The sequence below is a fragment of the Thamnophis elegans genome, chromosome 6 (assembly GCF_009769535.1).
Source record: "Thamnophis elegans isolate rThaEle1 chromosome 6, rThaEle1.pri, whole genome shotgun sequence".
NCBI classification, from domain to species: domain Eukaryota; kingdom Metazoa; phylum Chordata; class Lepidosauria; order Squamata; family Colubridae; genus Thamnophis; species Thamnophis elegans.
In genome coordinates this window covers 68,352,179-68,374,995 of record NC_045546.1, presented here as the reverse complement: position 1 = coordinate 68,374,995, position 22,817 = coordinate 68,352,179, and the positions used below count along the sequence as shown (strand labels likewise).

Sequence of the window (22,817 nt, the reverse complement as noted above, 5' to 3'; positions counted from 1 at the left end):
AAACTTTCATGAAGCACGAGGAGCCAAAAGAGACATCTTTGCTCTTTGCTCTTCAGTAAAATCTTTGCTTTGTGCTCTTTCATAAGGTTAGCAAACTATCCAAACCCATTTTCTAATCACATTTAGAAATATTCAATTTAACCACTTTATTGATAGTAGAGATCTTCAAAATTGCAAGCTTAACTTGACATCTGGGGAGTTTTATCTTTTTTGAATTTAAGAAATTTTGAACAAGAATTTAAAGTAATATATAACTGGCAAAATAAAATAAAATATTTTGATTTAAGAACATTTTAAATGCTTTGGGAGAGAAATCTTATTTTTGCTGTAAGATTTGAAAACCAAATATATAATTAAATAATGTACTTATGGGAAACAACTGAAATGCAACTACAGGTAGACCTTGACTCACAGCAGTTCATTTATTGACTATTCAAAGTTACAACAGACCTGAAAAAAGTGACTTATGACCATTTTTCATCCTTCGACCATTGCAGCATCCCCATAGTCAGGTGATCAAAATTTAGACACTTGACAACTGACTCATATTTATGACGGTTACAGTGTCCTGGAGTTATGTGATCAGTTTTTGGAACCTTCTGACAAGCAGTCAATGGGGAAGCCAGATTCATTTAACAAGTGTATTAATTTCAGTGATTCACTTAACAACTGTGGCAAGAAAGGTTGTAAAATGGGGCAAAATTCACTTAACAAATGTCTCATTTAGCAACAGAAATTTTGGGTTCAATTGCAGTGGTGAGGACTACTTCTAATCCCATAATTAATAACTAAGGCTTGATGAAGGTTGGCAAAGGACACTCAAGAGAACTAAAGGACCAGACAGAAACAAGTTTAAATGGTTAAGCTGGCTATAATTTTTTCTTATCTTAAGACTGAAATATTAATAATAGAAAGGATACAGATTTCAATAGACAAACTTTTAGAAGATGATGAGAAAAATTAAACACATTAATCTTGGACATTATAGGTTGAAGACAAAATTATGATTAGCAAAATGGAAATATAAAAGACAAATTAAAAAAAGATCTGATCAGCTGCAACAAGAAATTCTAGACAATACTACTATGCGAAGAACAGGACATGCAGAAAGAAATTCTGGATGATACTTCTATATGGGATTTACAAGTTGGCTGGTGAAAGCTCTGAAGACTCCTTTCAAACACCAACAAGTGATGAAAGGTCCAATCCTGTGATACCATAATGATTTAAAGGTCAAAACTGATGATCAGGGATATTTCTGGTAATTCCTAATGGACCTTTTATTAAACTAGGATTGAAAAGATGGTTTCTGGATTGTGTATCCATAAAAATTAGCTTCTGGGGAGAAGGGTTTTCTTATTTGTAACTTTAAAAAGAGTGAAAATATATTAGCTTATGCTTGGTATGATAAAGGCCAGATGCTACCTCTTCCGCCTATGTTGCCTTTTTCTTTCTTTCTTTTTTAACATACCCCCCTCCCCCCCTGCACCTTCTGGATATTTTTTCTAGCTTAGTTTCTATTATTTTTTTCTCTGTTTATTAAAAACTTCAATAAAATTATTAACAAAAAAGGAATATAAAAACTGAACAATGTTCACACAAGTATTTCTGTTTTTTACTTGAAAACTGCTTCTGGACTTTGTGCTTGAGGTTGAAAAAAATGAAACTTTGATTTTGGGTTTTATTGATTAGATAGATCTGTTATAGAAATGGCTAGTTTATACTACTATGTAAAAGTAAAAAGTTGTAGTAGAATATTTCTTATGCCTTTTTTCTTTTTACCTTCTCTACATTTTTCTCTTCCTATTTCCCTCCCCTATTTTTCCTATTATTTTCTCTTGTATTTTATATTATAAACTAATAATAAAAAGGATTGAGATGGTTAAAAATGCATACAATGCACACATACAAAAGGAAGAGAATTTGCACTATAGCATTAGAAGTATCTACTGCTGATTCAGAATCCTAAAATAAATAAACTCAGCAAGATTATTGAGGAAATCAGGGTTAAAATAAGAGGAGGCATAAATAAAAGAAACACTATAATTGGTATCTAATACTGCCATCCAAAAGATGATGATGCTTTCAGAAATGTGTCACACGTAGTCTTTTTAGGAAATTCCTGACTTCTCTTGGTGATAATTTGCTTCTTCAAAGAATGAAGCAATATACAAGTGATCAGCTATCCTTAAATCAATGATAACCAACCAAGATGATTTAATTAAGAAAATGGAAGGAGAATGAATGCTCGCTAGAAGTGACCATGTAATACTGGAGATACTGATTTGAAGGGAGATTAAATCCAAGTCCCAAGAAAATGGATTTTAATCACTGGAGATAAATTATAAGTAGAATTCAAAAGTGGACAATACGTGGTAGGAATTTAGGAAAATACAATAAAACAACAATGGCAAACAATCTAGAGGAAGAGGAGAAAGCAGAGGGTGTCAATATAAAAGCACAAAAAACGTAAGAGAAAATCTAAAATAAAAATGGCATGAATAAAGAGCAAAAATCAAGATAGGTTATCAAAGAAGAAATACAGGTAGTTTGGAATTATAGACGTGCAATCATAAAAAATAAAATTCAGAATGATTTGAGTTTGCCAAAGCATGCAATAGACAATAAAATGCTTCCTCACATAGGTTTAAAATGAAAAAAAAAAATTGTACATCAGCTTTCAAGGAATGGCAAAATGCTAATGGGAAACAAAGAACATTTGCCTTCATTTGTGAAAGAACATTTGCTTTACTTTTTTCCAATAAGAGGATATGTGTTCCTCAAGGCAGAATTAAGAGGCAGGATTAAAGCCTGCAATTGATAAAAAAAATTGTCAGGGAGTAATATTCACTTTTAATGTTTTAATCTAGGGCACAGACCAGCTTAATCTTTGTATATTATTTGAGAAATTCAGGATAACTGATGAAGTGCCAGATGACAGGATAAAGGCAAATATTAGACCAATCTATATAGAGATAAAGAGAGAATCTAAAGAAATCCACACCAGTATCCACATCAATAGCTGGGAGGTTTTTAGAGCAAGTCATGAAGTAATCTGTAACCATCTTGAAAACAATATTGTGATCACTAGAAGTCAGCGTGAATTCATCAAGAACAAGACTTACTAGACTAACCTTAAATCTTATATTTGGTGAGCTGGATGTCATGACAATTAAGCAGAAATAGAGCTGATCTGAAAACTGTACTCAAAGAATGCTCATCAATGCTTCTTCCTCAAGCTGGAGTACGTATCGAATGGGACACCACAAGATTCAGTCCTGGCCTCTGCACTCTTCACCATTTTTATTGTAACAAATTGTACTTGGCACAAAATTGGATGAGATATCTAACACCCTAAAAGATAGAAATAATACTGAAAGTAAGGAAGGTAAAGGAGGAATACAATACTAAACATATTATTGTGTGCATTATAGGTGGCTTGGAATTTGAGATTTGATTTATTATTTGTGAAAAAGTTCTTTGGTTATACACTGAATTATGCAGCTGTATGATAATAATTTCAAAAACAAAAAATGAATTTTTTGGCTGCACCAGTAGAAACTACGGTAGTTTCTAAATCATTTCATTTTGCTCTGCAGTAGTCTACCTGTCAACCCTGAAGCTGGCCTAACTGTGGCCATTTTCTTTTCTGTAACTTTCCTCTAAGGTTTCTACGCACATTGCTTCAGGGCTGACGCAGCCTGGAGCTAAAGGGCAAGGAGGGGGATGTAGAGATAACTGGGGTGTTGTAGCCAAAATAAAATTCTTTCCCCTGGGAATCAAGGACGTTCATACAGGTGTTTGGAAGATGGAGATTGAAGTCACCTAGCAACTGGACTATGTGCTGATTGGACCATGTGACTAGTGATTTTAGTGATTTTCAGTCACTAAGCTGGACATCAAGACAAAACCCCTGTAAGCCCTATACGATTCGAGCAGGTCAATGGGTCACTAATGGGGGAAGTCCAGCTATGTTCGTCACCAAAACCCATGAAACTAGAGTTAGGACGCTATTGTGAGCTGATTCAGTTCGTAGTGGTGCCAAAAATGACAGAGTCCGTCATACTGGGACTGGTTTGGCTAGACAAATGGAGCCCAATGATTACCTGGGAAGGGGGCTACCAAAAATTAAGGTAAGCAGTAAGTCTAGCGCTTCCCCAATCTTAACAGAGAGAGAAGCCTTCAGCGGCTGAGTGACACTAACAGAGAAGAGAAAGCTGCCACAACACCAGAGCCACTCCCAGGGACTCCCCAAATCCCAAGAGAATAACAAGACTTAGTGAAGAGGAATGCAATGTTCAACACCCCCTCCTCCCTGAATGTGCAGATGAATTCATGCCGGGGATTAAACTACCAAAACCAAAGCTGTATTCCATGACTCCTAAAAGAGATAAAAGAATTAAGGGAATATATCCATGCTAACCTAGCCCGGGGGTTCATATAACCAGCAAACACTAGGTTGGCCGCCCCAATCCTATTTAAAGAGAAGAAAGATGGGTCAATGAGGCTCTTCGTTGATTTTAGAGGAATAAATGTGGTGTATGTGTAAAACACCTACCCACTGCCACTAATGAAGGACATGCTGTCCCACCTGGCCAAAGGGAAGGTATCCACCAAGCTAAACCTGCGGGAGGCGTATTACTGGGTGCGGATCAGAGGAGGAGACGAATGGAGAGGAGGAGCCAACGTCACGACAACACAACGTGCAGTCTCGATAGTCCGAGACCGCCGTTGACATTTTTGTGACTGGACGGTCCAGTTGCGTCTAAACCGTCCCGTAGAGACGGTGAACAGAAAGACAAAGCCTTGCTGGTCTCAGGGACATCGCAAAGTCCCTGATTGACACAAGGGAAGCGCTTCAAGCCGGCGGCAAACAAGCAGCCCCAAGGGTGACGAAGTCAGAGACGGCTCTGGAAGGAAGGAAGTGAGAGTGAGTCCATCGGGTGAGGTTTTTTTTTTTCTATTTTGAGAAAGATTGCCCAAAGAAACTTTTTTAAAAAAAGATAAATTAGTCCTTTAAGTAAAAGACTAAAGTGGCGAATTTAAGTTCTTGTTTTTTCTTGTAATGACATTTTGTGGATTGAAGTGACCGTAACGTAATGTTTCCTGTTTCTCCGCTTGAAGTGAATGGATTGATTTTTTTCCCCTCTATTTTTTGTCACCTTATTTTTTGGCTTGATTTAAAACACTCTTTTTTATTTTAACAAATTCTTCCTACCTTTTGTTATTAAATTCCACCAAAGACAATCAAAGATCTTTGTTTTCCATAAGCTTGAGACAAGTATGAAAATGTGGAATCTGCCACTCAGAAGTCAGAGTCTGGTGTACTTTTTTTGAAACAATGTATGCTTTGTTCATTCCTCTTTGATCTTATTGACTTTGTAACTGAAGGGTTTGCAACTTGCTTACAAAACCTGATAAAGAGCCAAGGGCATGAATTGCTTTTTGCAGGTGCTTTTGGAAAATATTTTGGCAAGGGAAGGAAAAGGAAAGAAAAAGATAGAACTCTTCTCTTTTGAAGAGTACAAAAGATATATACACACACACACACATACACACACACACACACACACACACACACACACACACACACAAGGCTTGGAAAGTTAGAGTGGCAGTGGCTATCAGACTCCTTTTTATCTCCTTTTTTTTTGAAAAATGGATCAATATGCACATGAGGAAACCTTAAAATTTTGAAATATCCTGGCTGGAATTCAAAATATTTTGGAAGAATTTGGGAGATTTGAGAAGAAGTTGGATAGACTATTGCTTCTCACAGCAAAAGATGATGAGGTTGGAGCCCCAAAATTAAAGAAGAGAATGAAAATATAGAAGATAAAAACAAGACAATAGATGAACTTTTTAATGGAGCAAATATGGGTGAAAGTGGAAAGAAGGGAAGATGGAAAAGTGAATTTGACAATTTGGAGCTTTATCCCAGATTTCAAGATACAGGAGAAAAATAAAAGGGTGATAATGATGGAGTTAAGAGAAACCTTTTCAGAAATAAGCCTGGCAACCAAAGACAAGCTAATTTTAATAACAATTCAAGGACAACGAGATTATGAGTAAATAATAATAAATAGTAAGTAATTTTTAGTTAACTACAATAATAAGGAAATGTTAATGGATAATGTTTAATGATATATACATGTGTTGTATTGGTAAAAGTAAATTAGATATAAGCTTTAAACAGTGAGTTGGGGGGCAAGGGGGGGGAAATGCTTACATATCTTATTAATTGATTTTATTTCAGAATATGTTATAAAAGTGTAATATTATTGGAGGTTTACTGAAATTGCGAATGAATGCCAGTAGGTGATTGTGTCTTTAAATACAAATGATTTCAGATAAAAGCACGTTTAAATAATTGTAGTTAAATGAGAATTGTGGTACATTGATAGTAAAATATATAAAGATTTTTGATTTAATGTACAATTCAATATGAATGAAGTATATGTAATGATTGTGAAAGAAATGCACTAAATGTATTTGTAACCAATCAACACGGTTTCTACAAGATGTAACAAAGGGTTATTCTTTTTTGTGTGTTTTTTGTTTAATTAAAACAATAAAAAACTTTTCAAAAAAAGAGGAGGAGGAGACGAATGGAAAACCATTTTTAACTGCCCACTAGCTTCCAATTTAAAGTAATGCTGTTTGGATTACAAGGGGCCACTGCTGTCTTCATCAACTTATCAACGAGGAGCTACATGCACACCTATATAAAGGGGGTCCTCATCTATTTGGATGATATTCTTATCTTTAGTGAAACCATAGATGAACATGTGAAGTTGGTGCACCAAGGGCTGAAAAAAATACTTGTGGCAAAACTATATGTCAAGCTGTCAAAATGAGAGTTCCACAAAACACTCTAAACTACCTGGGCTACCAAATGTCAAACGAGGGGATGGAAATGGACCCAGCAAAAGTCAAAACAATACTATACCGGCAGCCCCCTTGCAGACAACTCCAAAGTTTTCTAGGGTTTGCCAACTTCCCCAACCCCAGAGGGTTGGGGAAGAACCAGAAACACCAGTCCGGCCAACCCTTAAACTGGATGTTGGAATGTCAGCAGGCATTTGAATCACTAAAAAGACTGTTTGTTGAGGAACCTACCTTCAAACGCCCTGACCCCAACCAACTGTTCGTAATGCAAGCAGACACCAGTGACGTAGCAGTTCCCACTGTCCTACTCCCAAAAAGTGCAAATGGGGACCTGCAAACATGCTCTTACACTTCCAAAAAACTGATTGACACCATACACACTGGGCAGTATGGGAAAAAGAGGCATCTCCCCAAAGCAGGTTTGCTGGGCACAATACTTCAAATGGTTTAACTTTGAACTAAAGTACATCTGGGGGGGAGGAGAAACTGCTTGCTGATGTCCTATGCAGAAAACCACAATTTAACAGCAAGCAAGAAGAAGTAATCCATGCAATGATTCCCCACTTCCAACCAGCAGCATAAGCCACCACTTGGTCACAAGCCAGGCCAACCTCAAAAATGAACTGCTAACAGACTCCTGTTACAAAGAGAATACAGGGACACTAAACCTCAAGGATGGTCTGCCAGGAAAGGGATCCAAAATCTATGTGCCCAATAGCCTATGTCTTCAAGTGCTTCAAAAAAGCCACAATGCTAAACTAGATGGACATTTTGGCTGTTTAAAAATGCTGCATCTCAACAGGAGGCAATTTTGGTGGCCAAAAATGAAAAAAGACATTGAGGATTACATTATGTGAAAAGCTGTCCCACTTGTGTAACCATGAAAAAGAGACCAGGGAAGACCCCAGGTCTCCTCCAACAAGTGGATCCTTCCCAACCTTGGGAGGAAATTTCCATGGACTTTATTGTGGAGTTTCCGGACAGCGGAGGGGCCACCGTCATCTGGACTGTAGTAGACTAGTTTTCAAAACAAGCCCATTTCACTGCCTGCCCATGGCTCCCATCAGCAAAAAGGCTACCTAAATTGTTTATTAAATAGATCTATATGCTACATTGAGTCCCCCACAGATCATATCAGATAGGGGGAGTCCAATTTACAGCAAAAGTTTGGAGGGAGTTTATAAACTCCATTGGGTCATCGCAGGGACTTAGTTCAGCTTTCCATCTCAAGTACGAATGGGGCAACGGAACGAACCAATGCAATGATTGAACAATATTTGAGGTGCTATGTAGACTATGTATCCGACTGGGGAGAATTATTGCCATTTGTGGAGGTGGCATACAACAATGTAGTGCATAGTAGACCAGGATTGTCACCTTTCCAGGTCACCACCGGAATGGAGTTTGTCCCTATGCAATCGATCTATACAGAGCAATTAATCTCACATCAATATCTTGGTAAATCTTGAAAAAGATAATCAAGCAACAAATTTCATAGTATTCAGACTTTTCTTTGTCCTTTAAACTTAATGTTAATTTATCCATTTCTGCGCAATTTAGAATTTTCTGAATCACTAATTCATCTGCGGGAATATTACTCTGTTTCCAACACTGGGCAAATGTTATTCTGGCCATAGTCAACAGGTATATTAATATATATTTAATTTTCTTTTTATATTTCCCCTTGGATAATCCCAGCAGAAAAATTTGCAGGTCATATACTATTTGTTCCTCTGTAATTTGTTGTATCCATTTCCAAATTTTAATCCAATACTTTTGAGTTTCTGGGCAAGTCCACCACATATGATAGAAAGTTCCTTGCATTTTTTTGCACTTCCAACAAGTTGGATTCATATTCGGGTACATTTTGGCCAATCTCATTGGTGGTAAATGCCAATGATAAAACATTTTGTACATATTTTCTTTGTACGCTGCTGATCTTGTTAGTTTATAATTTGTGTCCCTAATTCTTTCCCAATCCACTAGATCTATATTGTGTCTGAAATTTTTGGCCCATGCTATCATACAGCCTCTATCATTATCATTATAGAAACTGGCAGTTCATGATGCCTCATTAGCCCTGATTACATGTGCAGCCTAGGGATAGAAACAAAAGCAGTAACAACCCCTATCTGATTCCAACAAGTAGATGGATCCATGAAAGGGGGAAGTCCGGACACGCACATAACTAAAAAAAAAAAAAATGGCTATGGGAAAGCACTGGGAACTAATCCGTTTCTTAGTAGTGCCAAAAATGACTCAATCAGTAATCCTGGGTCTTGCCTGGCTAGACAAATGGCACCCAATGATAAGCTAGGAGGGCGGCTACAGGATAAATTAACGCTCGCCCCCGAGCTGCCTCCTGAACAAAGCAACAACCAAATTAACAGCTTAGAACCCTGGGAGACTCAGTAGGACCCAATGGTGGCGCTTGCTGATCAGCCCCCAGGGATCCCACAAATTCCAACCCACTATTAAGACCTAGCTGAGGTTTTCAGTGAGAAGAAGTGCAGCATACCTAACCCCCCCCCCCCAATCGACTCTGCCATTGAGTTCATAGATGGGGCAAAACTACCAAAACCCAAAATGTACTCCATGACACCTAAGAAAATGAAAGAGCTGAGACTACATCAACTCCAATCTGGCCAGAGGTTTCATACAACCTGCTAAGTCTAGAGTGGCATCCTCCCGTCCTATTTAAAGAGAAAAAAGATGGGGGGGGGATGAGATTATGCATTGAGCACAGCAGCAGCAGCACCCTTGAGGAGGTGGTAAGCATAGCGTGGCATCCCCTAGGGGAAACAGGGCTGGTCTGTGGGGTCCCGGTGCCCTGGGAACTTGAGGGCTGGGCTGGCTGCTTGCCTGCCACTTCCCAGGTCTCTGAGCAACCTGCAATGCCTTCCGGGGTTCCTCCGCGTGGCCTGAGAGGGACGGTGAGGCTTCCTTTGATAGACAAGGGTTTGGCGCTCGCGCTGATCTCACCTTCCTCCGCTGGAGACAATGGATACCCCGCAGCCCCATTTGGGGCACCACAGGCACCCCCACACGAGTGACATCGAGCTGGCTATACCCCCCTTGCCCCCCCCTCTGAAGTCAAACACAACCCTGATGTGGCCCTCAATGAAATTGAGTTTGACATCCCTGATCTAGGAGGATATCCACAGACTTGAACACTAGGCCCTATCTAGCAAAAGGCAATTCAGTGGCTAGAAAAGTAAAATTTTACACTTAGGTAAGGAGACCCAAATGCACAGGTATAGAATAGGTGATATTTGCTTCAACAGTGTTCTAACCTAGGCTTCCCCAAAAAGCACGAGGCAGAGTCCTGGTCCCAACAAACCCCTTTTATTAAATGAATGTGAATTCCTCTCATTCATATTCAGCAAGGCCTGGCAAACAATCTTTCAAAGAAATATTTATGACTACAAACCTTATCTATCTTGGAAAGCTGTCATGTAAATATTTTCCAAATGAGGTGCTGTGCAAGGAAAGACTGGGCACAGAATCTCTGAGATTCATGGACAGATCTTCACACTCCTGAAACGAATCTAACAACCGACTTGTTTCCTGCAGAAGCCCACTCTCCTTTCGCTCCCTTTTTATTTCCTATGGGAAGGGCCAATCATCTTCCACCTGTGGCTTTTCTATCAAGTCTACCCTGATTTCTGACTGTTCTTTTCTTCTGGCAGCTCTGCGCATGTGTACTGGGAACAGGCTCTAGCTGTTCCTTTGCCTCACTGCTGTCTAGCTCTGTAGCCACCCAATCACTGCCAGACGACCTCAGTCCCGTCTCTGCCTCTGACACAGAGCCCTCGTCTGAACTTTCCCCAACCTCCTCACTGTCTGACACTGCTGCCAGCTCCATTGGCCACTGGCATGCCACAACAAGAGCTGTAACAGTGAGATGGATCTAGGTATCCTAGTGGACAAACACTTAAGTATGAGTCAGCACTACACTACAATTGCCCAAAAAAGCCAACACTGTCCTAGGCTGCCTCAATAGATGGATCAAGGTATCAAGATCATGTGAATTGTACTGCTTTGTACTTCAGTGGTAAGACAATACTTGGAATGCTGCATCCAGTTTTAGTCACCACAATACAAAAAAGATGTTGAGATTCTTGAAAGAGTGTAGAGAACAACAATAAAGACAATTAGGAGCCTGGAAGATAAATATATGATGAATGGTTGAAAGAATTGGGTACGTCTAATCTAACAAAGAGAAGAACTAGGAGTGACTTGATAGCAATTTTCCAATGTCTGAAGAGCTGCCAATAGAGCAGGCAGTCAATCTATTCTCCAAAGCATTTGAGGTCAGGACTAGAAGTAACAGGTGGAAGATTATTAAAGAAAGCTGCAACCTAAACTAAGGGGAAAAAAATTCCTGACAGTGAGAATAATTAATCAGTGGAATGGTTTGCCTCCAGGAATTGTGGGTGCTCTTTTATTGAAGGTTTTTAACCTTGTTTTGAATGGTATAAGGTCTTCTCTTGAGCAGGACGCTGGACCTTTCCAACTCTGTTAAAGTTTCCCCTTGAATAGCAGTATACTCCTCCCCTTATTGTTTAAGCTTCAGAAGCGTGAAGGACAAAATGTATATTTCTATAAAATATAAGTGAAAATAAAGAAAAATAAAGTGCGGGAAGGAAAATAGGGGAAGAGAAAAGTGTGGAGAAAAAAAGAAGAAAAATGCATTAGCTTCCAACTCTTCAGTGCATTAGAATAAAGGCAATAAAATTACAACTTTTTGGTTTTGCATACTGAATATATACTAGCCATTTTTATAGCAACATATAAATCTAATCAGGAAATCCTAAAATCAGAATTTCATTTTTTTTTCTGTCTAGAGCACAAAAGAAAATTTTAGAATTTCAAATAGCTCAGGAGACATGTAGGCTAGAACATAAAGACTATACTCAAAGCTAAGGAAAAAAAATGAAGTACTTAGTATAAAATAGTAGACATAACAGTGGGACATCCTAGCAAATGATGTGACAGACTGAAAAATAAGAGGGGCAAACTTGCATTGTATTATTGTGTGTTTGTTATCTATTTCTTTTCTGAAAGATATATGATTCCTCTTCTGCAATGGATAATCACTTACCACAATTCCAAATTGCTCAGGCTCAGCTAGTTCATTATATTCTTCTTTTAGTCCTGCGATCATCTTCAATTTGTCTGGTTCAGGCATTAACTTAATCAGATTCTGAGAAAGAAGTTAAAAGAATACAGTTGCTTGGAATACCTTCTAATAAATATGATAATATTGACCTAGAAAAAATTAGTCTAAAGATGAGTCTTACAAACTAGGGAATCCTTTTGACATAATTTGATATGCCTCTAAATAGCAAATATTCAAATACAAGGGATCCCATCACATCATAAAATCTCCTGATTATTATATACCCAAACCTGAATCATTTATGACCTATCAAACAGAAACCTTGGGGCTGTCAGTTCTTGACAATCACTCGCTGTTCTTACAGTCCTGGAGAGCAAAATAAACACTTTTTAGTTGCCAGAACTACTGGAGATTGAGTTTAGCTTAATGGATACTGGCTGTGGAGACCTACACTCTAGAGAGAAAATATGATCACACATTCTAGTCTTTCTCACCTGCACAATGGATTCAGTCAATACAGCTTCATTCACCTCCAAGATGGCATTCTTGATTTCCTCATAAGGCAAGCGAAAGGAGCCCAAAAAAATTGCTGCCACATTTAAAGAGAAGTGCAATTAACCAAATGATTGACATATCCAAATATTAAAATCAGAGAAATGTACCTTTTCCTGATTTTCCTTCCTTCAAATAAACATTCAAATATATCTGAAAGTTTTCACAGGTAACTTAGGCAAACTTTTCCACCAGAATTACATAGTTAACAGTGGATGTGACTTTGGAGGTCTTTTAATCCAACTCATTTGAGCAGGAGAATCTATACCAATCCAGACAAGTGGCTATCCAGTCTCTTCTTAAAAATCTCCAGTTAATGGAGCGCTTTCAACTTCTGGAAGCAAGACGATTAATTAACAATTAACTGATTAATTGCTTTCATTGATAGAAATTTCTCCTTAATCATATCAAATCATACTCACAAAGGTTCTGAGCATTTTTTGAATCTAGCACTCTCAGCTCCTTGACTTTCTTCTTAGCTTGGTTCCTTTCCTCTCCACTCTCAGGTTGCTTTTTTGCTGTAAAGAATTAAAGATCATAATGACACAAATCATTTCAACAAAACTGTCCATAGTTATCAATCTCTCAAAGAAATTCAGGGCATCCCTTAATCACTGAAAGAATTTAAGAGGGATAAAAATATAAGGTATGCCTGCTATAATAGGTGTGTCCAATATCAGGAGGTAATTTCAAACTTCCCCTCACAAAACAAAACTACTGTTATTGCCCCATTTATTATTTCAAATCAGTAACTGATCCATTTATGTGCTCCTGCATAAAGGACTATGCTACGACACTAGAATGGTGCAATGAAATATTGAATAATTAAATAATAAAGAACTATTTGTTAATATAAACAACTGTATTAATACTAGGATTAGTAATGGTGGCCTGACTAGGAGCCAGAATAGAGGCAGAAATAAGAAATAGGGGGAATATTAGTACACATATTTTTCATACAATAAAATAAAAGCACTAACTAGAGGTTGAAAGAGGGCAGTACTCTGTAAACTCAAATAATACTGTGATTGGCATTAAAATGGATCATTGAAATATTGAATAACTACTTTAAAACAAATATGTATATTAATACTATAATTTCATGAGTTTGATTAATGTAACAAATACTATTATTATTGCCATTTGTCCCAAAATGAATGATACCCAGATGCCATTCGATTCATGTACTGATGTTGATGCATATTTCAAAATAAAAAAACTGTAAAAATATGAATACGATTTAGATAAGATAGGATATAAGCCTCATAGAAAAAAAAAGGCACAGCATAATTAGAAAATAGGATCTTCCCCTAAAGTACAAAGTGGAAGATATATCAACTTTGGACATTAGAATCACAAATAATCACCAAAATGACCTGCAAAAGTGGTACAAAACCAGGACTATACAAAGTGAAATGCCCCTATGGATAAAAATATTCCTTTCATGGAGATAACCAGAAGTGGGTTCCTACTGGTTCATACTGGGTGAACCAGTAATGAAAATTGGATCTCGATCACTAAACCAGTAGGATCAATTAACTAATTTCGTTGTATTTATTTTGTGCAATGACAATAAAGGCTATATTATGCAATAGCAGGCTGACCATGCCCCCAAACCGGTCCGGTCCCCTGGCCTTTCAATTTTCCCCAAGCCACAGTCAAAGAGATCTTTTATATTTCCCTTTGTTTGGGCGTAACCTCCTTCTTCTATTTTTTCTTCCATTTTCCTTATGCCACTGTCCACCTCTGAAACATCTTTTGTTTGCTTTTTATTTCCTTTTGTTGGGACACATCCCCCCTTTTCAATTTTCCCCATACCACCGCCAGACCCAATGGAATTTTTTGTCTGCTTTTTATTTCCCACCGTTTCTACCCCTTCATTATCTCTCCCCCTTCTTCCTTCCCTTCTTCTTTAAATACCTGCTTCTTTGAGTTCAGAATTCTATTTAGGCTTAATTTTAATGGAACTATCTTGGTCTTTTGTTCTTCCTTAATGTCCAGTTCCAAAATTGCAGTTCCATATATTTACAGATCTTATTTTGAAGTTCTGGTCCACCTTAAATTTAGCTAATTCAACTAATGAGAAAACAGAAGAGAAGCTGGAGCCATCTTGATCTTTTTCAGAAAAAAGAAAGAAAAAAACTTCGTATTTTCCAGTTCTTGATGTTGTTATTATTTTTTCCCTTGCTACTTTCCACCTCTCATTAGTTATAGTTGCTCAAAATATATCAATTGGAACAAACTTGCATACAGCCAAACTCGGGTATGTTTCTCTTCGCCTCCTGCTTTTCCAAGTTCTGATTTATGGCAGTTGGTTAATTAGAACTTAATTAGAACTCGGATGAAGTAAATCTTCATGCTCTTAGATTCCTTTAAAAACACAATCTTTTCAAGTCCAAAACAAAATTTAGAGTTTGTGTTTGAGTGGGCTTGTCACTTCTCTACTTTCTACTTTCTGTCCAAATTGTTTCAAGCAAATGGCTCTCTTTTGGGCTAGTGATTCAACCCTCCATTTCCCCACTTCTTTCTTTCTTTTTGCCAAGATCCCAATTTGTCCATCAATATTATTTATGCTTTCAAGATTCTTTGCCTTTTCGAAATTCTGATTTACAACTGTGGGTTAATAGATCTTACTAGGCTTTCATCTTGCCTCTGCACATTCCTACTCAGCTGCTTCGGCATGAAGCCAGCTTCTTGTGCAGCAATGTTGCCATGCTGCTGCCCCAGCTCCAATTCAGAGGGCAAATCTCTGACCTACGAGGGACCTGTTGCACTCCCTCTGGGTTTGATGAGATGCTGCCCCTTCTTCCCCCCAGGAGGTTCTGATCCAAAAACGGATCTCGAAATTGGTTTGTCAGACAGGGTTCATGTGAGACTCTTCAGAGCTCACATCCCCCACATTTGTACAGCTGGAGAACTTCCGATCGACTTCCCCGGTGAGGGATAGTGTTGTGGTTCGCAGGTGGCCTGCAGAGCTGGTAGCAGAATCTGAGTGAGGAGAAACATAGGCTAGTCCTGGAATCTGGGGAAGACTTGGATGAGGGCTCTGTATCAGAGGCAGAGGAGGCCAGAGCCATCTGGCTGCCTCCAGAGCCTCCAGAATCAGACAGTAGTGAGGGAGAGGAACAGGCTCCCCCTATTCCCAGTGCACACATGCGCAGAGCTGCCAGAAGGCAAGAACAGTTAAAATGTCTGTTGGCTTACCTGAGTAACTGTTCTCTGTTTGCTGGAGGAGAATCCAAACATGGGTTAAATTCAGCCAATTAGCCTAGAGACTGAGTTGAAAAAAATCTTGACCATGCCTCTCTTGGCTTCCGGAAGTCAGTTTTTTAATGAAGCACAGTCATAAGAAGAAACGTCCAAGATCATGGAAGTGTACAATCAAGGTAAGTCAGTTTATCAACCCTGGACCTGCCAGACACAGGGCGGGTTTGGATTCTCCTGCAGCAGACAGAGAACAGCTGTTCAGGTAAGTCAACGGACTTTCTCCTGTGCACTGCTTGGAGAATACCCATGCTAAAAAGGCTCTTGGGCGGGAAGAGTCTGGCCCAGGGATGCGGATTCCGATTGAGCCCTCTGCAAAACCCGTTGCCCAAACGACGGCTTGGCCAAGGTGAATTTGTCCACCTTGTAATGTTCAATGAAGGGTAACAGGGACGACTATGTCGCCACCCTACATCTCTCTTCTACTGATGCCTGTATGGGCCAAGCTGCCATGGTGGCCGCGCTCCTGGTGGAATGGGCAGTGATATGTCTAGGTACAGGCCACAACTGGTGTTATATGCTAAGGCTATGCAGGCCTTAAGCCAACGGCCGATGGTAGAAGGTTTCACTTTCCTGCCCATGGTGGCCGGTTGAAAAGAAATGAAGAGGGCCTCTGATCTTCAAAAGTCTGCTGTGCATTTAACATATCTGCGAAGGGCTCTTTGGACATCAAGTCAATGCCTGTTGAAGAGGCTGGATCCCAACTGAAGATCCCACTGGGCCTGGGCCAGAGACAATGACTATATCAAAATGTCGCTGAGGTAGCATTGTAACCTCACTGGAACCGATTGGAGGTGTGTTACCACCCCCACCAGCAACTTCGTGAAAATCCTGGGAGCTGATGACAGGCCGAATGGCAGGGCCCGATATTGGCAATGGCACCCCGCGAAGCAGAATCTCAGGAGCGCAGTCCTTATTGGAACATGAAGATAAGCCTCCTTAATGTCCACAGAGGTAAGATCATTGCCCTGGCATATGCATCCCAAGATATCTTGAAGGGATTGCATCTTGAAACGCTTGTATGAGAGATGGATACTGAGCCTCTTTAAGTCCAGAATCGCTCTCCACTCCCCTGAACTCTTGGGAACTAAAAACAGTATTGAGTGAAACCTGAACCTCACTTGCCCACTGGGACTGGCTAGATGGCTCTGATATGCAACAGATGTTGGATTTTGATCTCCATGAGCTCCTTCTTGATCTGATAATGGGGAACGGGGCAACTGATAAAGTATCTCAGGGGGTGTGTGGTAGACAAACCAGCCAAGGAGACAGGCAGCAAGAGGCAAAGCACAGGCCACGAACTGCATGCACTGCTCAGGGAACCCCTGGCGCTCTCTGCATTAACCCGAAGGCAGTGATATGGCTGAGCAAAGCAGCTGCGAGCTCGCCCACCAAAATTTTTGCGATCTCCGAGCAAAATGAACACAGTCACCACCAAAAACTCCAAAGAGAATGTGCGGCTAACTCTGGCACAGGTGCAGCGAACCAGCCCATTCGGTGCCAAATGTAATGGTCATGGTTAGCCCTTGATTGATGTAACCTCCACCACCAATCTCAACGCAGGAACTTTAGGCGCAGCATTCAAAATGTCTGCTCTGCATCTCCAATGCTGGAAGTAAAGCACGGGAGCAACGAACCAGCTCTTCGAACACTAGCAACCCCTCGCTGCCATCAGAGGCTAGCCCGAACAATATCGGACAATATTGCTGAGCTCTGATCCATGACACAGTTCAGAATATAACACAGACAAAGGGCGGTTCTATCCGGCGGACCGTGATAATCAGTGCACACACCCACGGCCAAAAGTGGCTGCAACTGACATATCCTGCAATAAACTTCAGTCAATCATAACTTGGAGAATCCACGCTAGCTCAAAATATCGGTTTTTATCCACAATACAAAAATTGAGGATGAGAAAGGCTTGAAAATGTCTCTCTTAGGCTAGACTGAGTTAAAAAAAATGGACTTCTAGAAGCCAAGAGAGGTCAAAAAAGGTTAAGACTTTTTTCAACTCTGTCTCTAGGCTAATTGGCTGAATTTAACCCATGTTTGTATTCTCCAAGCAGCGGACAGAACAGAAATGATGACTCGGAGTTTGGAGATGATTGGCCCCTCCAATAGGACATAAAGGAGGAACAAAGGCACATGAGCCTTTGCAGAAAGCGACTTGGTTTATGCTGGTCAGTTTACCTTCTGAAACTCCATTTGGATTCTTTGCTCTATGTGGCCTTGCCAAGCTAATTAAATCTTTGGCACTATTTTCAAAGAAGATAAAGGTGGGTGCTTTTCAGCCTTATTCCGAATGACTTTGGCAGCCTCCTGTAGAACTCTTTCCAACTATTTAGGACTCATTACCAGCTGTGAATAAATATAATTCACAGCCTTTGAAATAAAAAGAGGGCTTTTGAACCTAATTGTGTGCTTTTTATTGTTATCATGAAGCCTAGGTCAGAACAACAGCCTCCAGTCTAGCTTTCCTTCGGCCGAAGCATATGTTCTGGTTGCCTGCTGCCTGGAAGTGGAAGACATCCATTCCAATATCCATCTCATCGGCGAACAACTGATTCTGCCTGCTGGTAAGTGGCTGTTTTTTTCTTTTATGTTTTTTTTTTAAATGAGTAATGTTTTTTTAAGGATATTTTGTTAATTTTTCCAGGAAATTTTGTTATTTGTAGGATTTTTTTTTTAAACTTGTTTTTTATGAAATGTTTTTTTTATAGAAATGTTGTTGTTTTTAGGAAATGTTTTATATGTGATGCAATATCTTGCTTTTAAGTGTGCAGGTTGGTGTAAGGTTTGCGAGATTTAGTGTTTCTTTCTGTAGTGATTCACACTACCTACAGAACCATGTTTTATGTGCCTCAAAATGGCTGCTTTTATATGTACAGGTTGGTGCAAGATTTGTGAGATTTTGCGTCTTTCTGTGTGATAACTGGTTTTTGAGGGAGGTTGTGTAAATTTTGTGGGGTGGTTGCTTCTTGCAGCAATCACCTTTTATGAGATTCCATGGCTGCTATCATAAATTCAGTTGTGTGCAGCTTTGTGAGCTCCTGCAGCTTGATCGGTTTTGATGTGTTTCTAATTGCCCTGCTTGTGTTTTCCTGTTTTCTGGGTTAATCTTAGTCCCAGGTCTTTTGTCTTTCCTATCCTGGGGATTAATTCTGCCAGGAAACAGGAAAAGGGGAGTTCCAGGCGTGTTATTTTTAGCCTGATGATTCTCATTATTTTAATGGGTGTACTTAAGAACTTAAGTCTTCCTTTCAGCTGGTGCTTTTGCCTGGGGTTTTCTTAAAGGGGAAGGGCTGGCTTGAGTTTCTTGCCACTATTTTCTGTGATTTCTGGTTCTGTGAGGTTTCTGGCACTGTTCTATATGCTAATACTTCCCACAATGCCTTGATGGTTTTTATTCCAGTGGATTATTTTTTCCTGTCCCTAGGATTAGGGGAAACACTTGTTTCATCTGCAGTCTTTGGGGGGGGGGGGTGTTGTTATTCTTTCGGTGCTTTCCTGGCGTTATCATAGTTTTTTTGGTGTGTGTGTGTAATGTCCCACAGTTATCTACCCATTAATAATGGTCAAATACTAATAATATTTACATTTTAGTGACCTTTCCTTACATAATTGATGTTTTCTTTCATACTTTTAGATTTCTAACTTCTGTTTGTTAGTTAGCCATTGATAAAACAAATCCCATGTTAAAAAGTATTCAAAGCCTTCTCCTTGATTTTAATTGTTAATTTATTCATTTCTGCACATTCTAATATTTTCTTTATTCATTTTCATATCTTTGTTTTTCCACTGTTGTGCAAACACAATTCCAGCACCTGTTAACATGTTAAAATTAAATATATATTGTATTCCCTTTGAAATCCCAACAAATATTTATGGTTTTAAATCCATATCTTGCTTTACTTCTAACCATGACATCACTAACTCTTGAATATCTACTTGTTACGTTACTTGGGTAATAAAGTACTAAGTACAGAACCTAATTCACATATTCCTGTTTTTTGAATTGAGGAATAAATTTCAGAAAAAGAAATCTGTATTGCTCTGTGAATCTACCTATGACATTCATTCTTCCTTTTTTAAATAGTTTTTTTTCATTTTCATAACAACCACATTTATACAATTACATAACCAACATTATTTTATATTATTAAATATTTACATCAATTTGTCTTACCATCAACCCCCAAGAACAATTATTGGCTCTTCTGCTCTCCCTACACCATATTTGTACCCTATTGATCACTTTCTTCTCCCTTTCACCTCCTCTTCCCTACTTTCTTCCCTCTGTCATCCTTCTCTTCTCTACTTCCCCTTCCTCTCTCCTTCTCCACTCTCCCCTTTCCACTCCTTCTTGGTCTCCTCCTCCTCCCCACCCTCCCTTTCTTCTTCCCTTACCTCTCTCCTCTCTTCCACACTCTTCATCTCCTTTACTTGGTGTATTTTAGCCTTTGAGCAAGCTCCATTTTTATGTTGATAGTATTTATTATTTCATTTCAATAAACAGCTTTAATTTTAACATATATCCCCCTCCTTTTTTTAAAACAAAAAAAGTGTACATATATAGCAATTATATTTTTAAACCCACCCACCCCCAACTTATTTTTGGCCAGAATGTGGACCTGGTTACAATTCCCAGCTATTCTCATCATAATATTGTATAGTTATATATCATTACACGCCCCAAATTTTTAGTTCTGTCTTTATAATCTCAATAATTTTTCATTATAATTATGTTTCATGTTTCTGCTCCATTTTTCCACATCTTAACTTAGCTTACATTTAATTGTCTTTAAATAACAATCCTTTGTTTTTTAACAGCAACAATCCTTGCTGTTCAATGTTCATTACAATTCCATTGGTCTGCTATGTAAAATAACAAGCAATATACACCTCACTTTGTTCATCTTAAGAATTCTATATGTATCCATATTTCATATATTTTAACCTATATTTAATTATCTTTCCATTATCATATTCAATCAGTTAGCAACTCAGTTTAATTATCATGTAAAAGGGTAAATCACGTACCTCAACTTTATATTCGCCACATAATAATTTCTAAATATCAGATTTTTTTCCTAGTAAGTCTTTTGTGCCAATTCTCTATTCCTGTCTCTTTCCTTTTCTTTGTTGGGATATATCTCCCCTTTTCAATTTTCCCCAAGCCACTATCAAATCCAGTGAAATTTTTTGTCTGCTTTTTATTTCCCTTTGTTGGGACATATTCCCCCTTTTCAATTTTCCCTGTACCACTGTCAAACCAAGTTAAATCTTTTGTCTGCTTTTTATTTTCCACCATTTCTACCATTTTATTGCCCCCCCCTCTTCTTCTCTCATTTCCTGCCTCTCCTCAGATTCTAACTTCAAAATTTTATTTAAATTAAATTTTAATGATTTATGCATATTTTTTATAATTTCACATAATTCTTCAAATTCCCACCTTTCCATAATGTCCAGTTCCAAGATTACAGTTACTTATACAGTTAATTATAATTTAAGTTCCACGTTTTCCAAGATTCTTCTTATTTCACAATTCTGATCCAACTTATATTCTGATTCAGCAAAAATGGAGAGGAAGAGAAGGGGGAGACATCTTGATCACTTCACTTTCTTTGTTCTTCCCTCCGGCAAATGGCTCCATATTCTTTCAGCTGGATGGTTTCCAGCAATACAGCTTGATATTTTTAAATCCAGTTTTAAATCCAGACTTGATTTTTTTCCTTGCTATATTCCACCTCTCATTGATTAGAATTGCTTAAGATATGTTAATTAGAACAAACTCGAACAAAGCAAATCTCCTTGGTATGCTTTTAGCTTTTGTTTCTCCTCCCCTCCTTCTTCTATTCCTTTATAGAATTCCCAATTGTCAATTAATCTCTTTTAAAGACACAATCTTTTCAAATCCCAATTAAAAGTTTGTATTTTAATGAGTTGGTCAATTTCTTGTTTCTTCCTTTCTGTCTCCAAGTTGTTTAAAACAAGCAGTTCTTTTGGGGCTTAATGATGTAAACTACTATTTCCCTCCCCTTCTTTCTTTTCTTTCTGCCAAAATCCAAATCTATTCGTAAACATTATTTACACTCACAACGTTCTTTGCCTTTTCCAAATTCTGATTTATGTCAGTTGGTTAATTAAATCTTCTTACCAGGTTTCACATTCCATTCATACAACGCTTCTGCTTAGATGGGGAAAGTACCCATATGAAAAAAAGGTTGATGGAATGATAACTTTAGAAGATTTCCAAAATATAAAATTTGTTTAAAATCAATAATTTGTTGCACTTCCTCGGGAAAAATCTTTGGAAAGCATCATCACTAATTTGAAGAAAAGACTGATGGATTGCGAACATCTAAAAACAGGTAGCCAATTGCCAGACGCAAATAAATTACAATTTCTCACTTATTTGGAGCCAGATTACTGGAACACTGAAGATGTAGTCATTCCATGGCCAGAAGTAGAGGAAGAATTGATTGAATTTGGCGAAATGTTTAATTACAAAATTAATTTGAATGACTAGAGATTTTGTGAAAAACATACTAAAAGATTCAAAGAACTATATAACTCCTGACAGTATCAAGAGATATTGTCAGGACAATTGCTGTGAGTTCAGCAGAGGCAGAAAGGGGGGTCTCAAAAATGAACCTCATAGGTTCAGAACAAAGAACCCGCCTAATTATTTCAAACCTTAACAATTTGATGACAATTAGCATGATTGGCCTACCTGTAACAAAATGGGACCCAATTCCTTCTGTCAAAAAGTGGCTCAAAGCACACCATCACATTGCCGATGATCCAAGAGTGAAGAGTAAGAAAAGTGCAACCGAGGAGGCTGCAAACCAAAAAAACTATGTGGAAACATCTTCAACCCGCAAACCAATAACACAAGTAAATACTTGGGTGTATCTCTTTCACTGTGTTATCCTTATGTAAGCTGTAAATGCATGCAATTAAAAATTTCCTTTCAATATCTCTTCTTTGT

The 22,817-nt window shown here is 38.5% G+C and overlaps 1 protein-coding gene across 1 annotated transcript in view; it reads right to left on the bottom strand.

Annotated features, from left to right (window-relative positions):
- Positions 1–22,817, bottom strand: part of DIAPH1 (diaphanous related formin 1) — a 132,146-nt gene that overhangs the window by 30,743 nt on the left and 78,586 nt on the right. Inside the window, exons 18-20 of the mRNA XM_032219904.1 lie at positions 12,985–13,080; positions 12,505–12,599; positions 11,993–12,094 (exon numbers count right to left, since the gene is read on the bottom strand). Of these exons, the coding sequence (XP_032075795.1) occupies positions 11,993–12,094; positions 12,505–12,599; positions 12,985–13,080 (293 nt within the window). The remainder of the gene's footprint in view (positions 1–11,992; positions 12,095–12,504; positions 12,600–12,984; positions 13,081–22,817) is intronic.